The 4,327-nt window shown below is 37.1% G+C and overlaps 1 protein-coding gene across 1 annotated transcript in view; it reads left to right on the forward strand.

Moving 5' to 3' along the window:
* Positions 1-1,510: 1,510 nt before the first annotated feature.
* FAM154B (family with sequence similarity 154, member B) overlaps positions 1,511-4,327 on the forward strand; it is a 4,521-nt gene continuing 1,704 nt past the window's right edge. Inside the window, exons 1-2 of the mRNA XM_008937175.1 lie at positions 1,511-1,683; positions 2,622-2,824. Of these exons, the coding sequence (XP_008935423.1) occupies positions 1,661-1,683; positions 2,622-2,824 (226 nt within the window). The 5' untranslated portion in view covers positions 1,511-1,660. The remainder of the gene's footprint in view (positions 1,684-2,621; positions 2,825-4,327) is intronic.

Here is a 4,327-nt window from a genome sequence, read left to right on the forward strand (position 1 = left end):
TTCACAGCAGAGGAGGATGTATGATCTTCCTGAACCATCTCCTCTGAATCCATGTAATTTTGGGTGTAGTTAGAGCCTGTTCAGAATTATTATATATGCTAGAAATGACTGAGTACATTTTTAGTTCAGCAATGGATTCTAATGCAATTACAAATACTTCATTCCTTGCAGACATGCATTAGATTACTTTTACCTCTGTGTCGAATCTAGCAAGACCTACAGGCTCACTCTGCAAGTGCATTATTTTTCTAGTATCTATTTCTGTTTGTACCACAACTGTTCAGCAATACAGGGAATATACTGACAGTACTGCCTAGAAAATAGGGAGAATTAAATTTTTAAAGACTGGTGATACCAGAACAGAGAAGGCGTTTTGTCTTCTGCATCAGTTTATGGCAAACTGAAGATTGTCAAAATGAAGTTTTTGTAGATGAATATTGTTTGTTTCACCCCTTTGAATTGTATGCCTAAAATATGTGAAGAACATTATAATCTGATATCCTATATTTCAACTAGCTTTAAAAACATACATTCAATGGGTTTAGTTTCTGCTTAGCTGTTAACTCATATGCTGTTTATACTTAGTGAAAAAAAAATTTCTTTCATTATATGTATCCTTAAAGGAGAGATTAAATAATAATCATGTCAGCGAAAATAAAATTTTAAAACTTTGCTTGAAACAAACTACCAGAGAGATATAAGTGCATTGTGCAAATTAGAGTGAATAAAAGATTTTCAAAGCAATATAGAAAATAACGTGTACAGTTTAATTTCATCTATAAAGGTATAAGTAATAATTTAAGTCATGGTGTACCTCAACATCTTTTAACACAATGGTGTCATTAAAGTAGGCATCAACGACAAGCAGGTGCAATAGGAATAAAACCTATTAAGAAAAAGAGATGTCATTACTTCTAAATGAACATGATTTTTGGATAGAGGATTTAGTGCTTGAAAAAAAAGGATTGAAATGTCAGAAGTGGCCTGCAGAGCACTAGAGCTGCGGATGAGATTTCACACCACTGAAATTTTAATCAAAAAGGGTTAATCAAGAGTTATGGTGAAAACAGGTGATCAGATGCATAGAAATAAAAAGAGAAGTGATGAGAGAAAACAGCAAAAAAAGAGACAGTGTGCGAAGAGAAATGAATCATGTCATTTTGACAAAGAAGTCTAGTAATATTATTAGGGATTTAAAAAAAAAAAAAGGAGAAGCGTGCATCTTGGGGTTAGCATCATTCAGAGGAGTGAGACCCATCCTCTGTGTTCTGCACTAAGGACTAACTCACATGCTGATATGTTTATTGCTGTATTCATATACTGTGCTCTGGGACCTGTGCCATCAGCACAATAGTTTGTGGTTCCATCACTCAGAAAAGATTTTAAACACAAGCTACTGACGTGGTTCAGTCTCCCCCATTTGTTATTCACTCCCAGTAGACTACGGGCTTTCCTCTTAACTGAAAGTGTTGAGAATGCTCTCATCTGATGTGTTCCATCCAGGCGCCATCGCTGCCCCCATAAACCCACGAGGATTTACGGTGACGGACAAGAGCCGTGCCTCACAACGGAGTATGTGGAAAAGTACCCCACCTACAGCAACGTCTCTCCTCCACGGAGCCTTAAGCCAAAGCAAGAGTACCACAGGCATCGTGGGAAAATGGAAGGAATTACAACATTTAAGTAAACAGTTTGAAGCAATGTGTTTCATAATTACTCTATGAAGTTTCTCATGCTCTCTTAAGAGGGACTGAACACTACTGCAGTCATTTTCAAAAGGCACTCCTTACATCCTTTGCACTTGTAGCACCTTTAAAAGGATACATTTTGAGTGTAAAAACAGTTACCCCAGAAAACTCATAAAACATAGCAAAGCACGCATACAACAAGATTTTCTTTCTTTACAGCATCCTTTAACCTGTAAAGATAATCTAAACACTTTGCCCTTGTTTTCAGCCCATTTTGGAACTCTAGGTCTCATCAAGCCTGGAAAAGCTGGCAAGCTGGGAAGCTTCCTGTAGTGCATGCACAGAATCTGAGATAGTGGGAAAAAGAAACCTTAAGAAAAAGAAACAGGGATATTTTTTTCCAGACATAGAAAGGTCAAATGCAATTCTGCAAGATTGGTTGTGTATCACATCTACTGTTTAAACAACTACATGTGTAATATACACCCCTTTTATGTAATGTGCCATATAAAATCAGTGAAATGCTGTTTCTGGTTATCTTCCATTCTCCTCATGCAATTAGTAAATACTGCCATTTGTAGTAGTTTGATCTCAGCTCTGCTTCTGCTTTCTGCATCATTTCTTTGTAAAATTACAGCAACTTTTTTTAGTCTCCTTTCAGTTATTCTGAAGAATATTTTTAAACCAGGAATGAGACATCAGAGTGTTGAAAAAATTGCTTCATCATCTACCTTTGAATAAAGTCTGTATCATGCATCAGAGACTCTAGATTTATGTACTATGATTTTCTTTCCTCCTTGCTATCCCTCTAACATATGGCATCAGATTGATTTTTCAGAATAAATAAGTCATTGTTTTTCCATATAATGGAAAAATGACAAAAGTCATTAGAAAGAAATTTTTTAACCAATGTTTCCTTTTTTCCCAATTCAGAGCTGATTATTTACCATACGATATTGTGAAGCGACCTTTCCAGGTACAAGAAGAATATAAACCAAAAATGGGAGAGATAGAACTGGGAACCACATACCAGAAAGATTATAATGCTCATAAAATACAACCAGTGACATTAGTAAGACCTCTAGAGAGAAAACACACTACAAGAGGAAAATTGGATACCATACCAACCTATCAAGGTAATAATATATGCCACCTTTAGAAATACCCAAGATGAAGGTAGTGTTCTGAATTATTGATACTAGAACCTGGATTTCTTAGTTTGGGCCAGAGATTAAGACATAATGGAAAGCAGGTGATAATGCCTTAAAATGTTCAGCACTCCAGTGGTTTGGAGGTGACATTTCTTGGTTCTAAATAAAAAGCCTTCTCTAACGTTTTCTTGCCTAGAAGGAGAGAAATTCTAACCTACACTTGGTTAGGCTACCTTAGGCAAAAGTTGGTTGTGATTAAAGTGCCAGTATATCTTTCAGATAGTCTTAGCTCGTGTAACACGTTTTTCCACCAGGCAGGTGAAGAGTTGATTTTAGCTTTCTGCCTTGTGTACCGTATAGTTGCACATCATTCTACTAATGACCTGTTTTGACATAAATTATTCTCTTAAAATGGACTGCACAAAGGCAGTAAATCTCCTTTTAAGTCATTCTGGCATGTGACCTTAAGATACTTCATACCAGTAGAAAATTTTATACATAAATGTGTTACTGAATTTGTTACATGTACTGCATTGTAGCCCCAGTTAAAAATAAGTAGAAATAAATGATGAGAGATGATCTATTAGATGATGAATATCAAGATGTTCCTGATTATGAGGGCCAGTGGTCTGGAAAATATAGTTGAAATAATGAGAATCAGATACGGCTACTACAACAGGAACTTAGAATGCTTGGTGCAAAGTGAGCAGAGAAGAGAGTGCAGTAACAGGAAGAGCTGGAAGGATAAAATTTGGGAAAAAAAGTCCCTTCAAAAAACCCAGTTATAATTCATTAGATTCTATAACCTTAGGTCTATTCTAGATAGAAATCCATTTATATAAACACATTCTATTTATATTTAATTCTAAATAATTTATAAGGAAATTTAAATTATACTATTTAGCCCAGCCTCAGCATACAGCTAAAAGCATGCATCTGCTTCACTTAAAATCCACGTTAGCTGCTCAGCAGAGAGTAAGGATGAAGTGAAAACACACTGAAGCAAGTACAGTGACTGCATGACAACAAATATGTGTCACCTGCTTGTGAAGAAGTTTAGACTGGACAGCAATTTTTGTAACTATACCAGATCAGTCTTTTAGTAAAAAAAAACCAGAAGCAAACAAAAAAAAAATCCCAGCAAGCTTTAAGATGATGCAATGTTGACATGGAAATTAAGAGAGAACTCTGCCAGCTAGCAGTGAAAGTGACCCATTGACCTATAAGGTTCCATTCACTTTTGGATGTTGAAATGCTGGGGTCTGAACCCCAAGCCCCTGAATTAAGGTTGACATATGGGTGATTCCCACAGCCCTTCATCCAGAGGGGTGAGTTTGCCTTAGAGCTTCCCCCCAGGGTGCGGCCGGCCCTGCAGGGAGAGCCAGAAGGGAAATGAGCCCCAGGGGTCCTGCAGTGAGTTGACAAAGGTCAGGGGTCTGCTTGGGGATAAAAGCTGGGACCACTGGCAGGGAGTCAGGAGTGTCTGTC

This window comes from Merops nubicus, unplaced genomic scaffold (genome assembly GCF_000691845.1).
Source record: "Merops nubicus isolate BGI_N331 unplaced genomic scaffold, ASM69184v1 scaffold32173, whole genome shotgun sequence".
NCBI classification, from domain to species: Eukaryota; Metazoa; Chordata; class Aves; order Coraciiformes; family Meropidae; genus Merops; species Merops nubicus.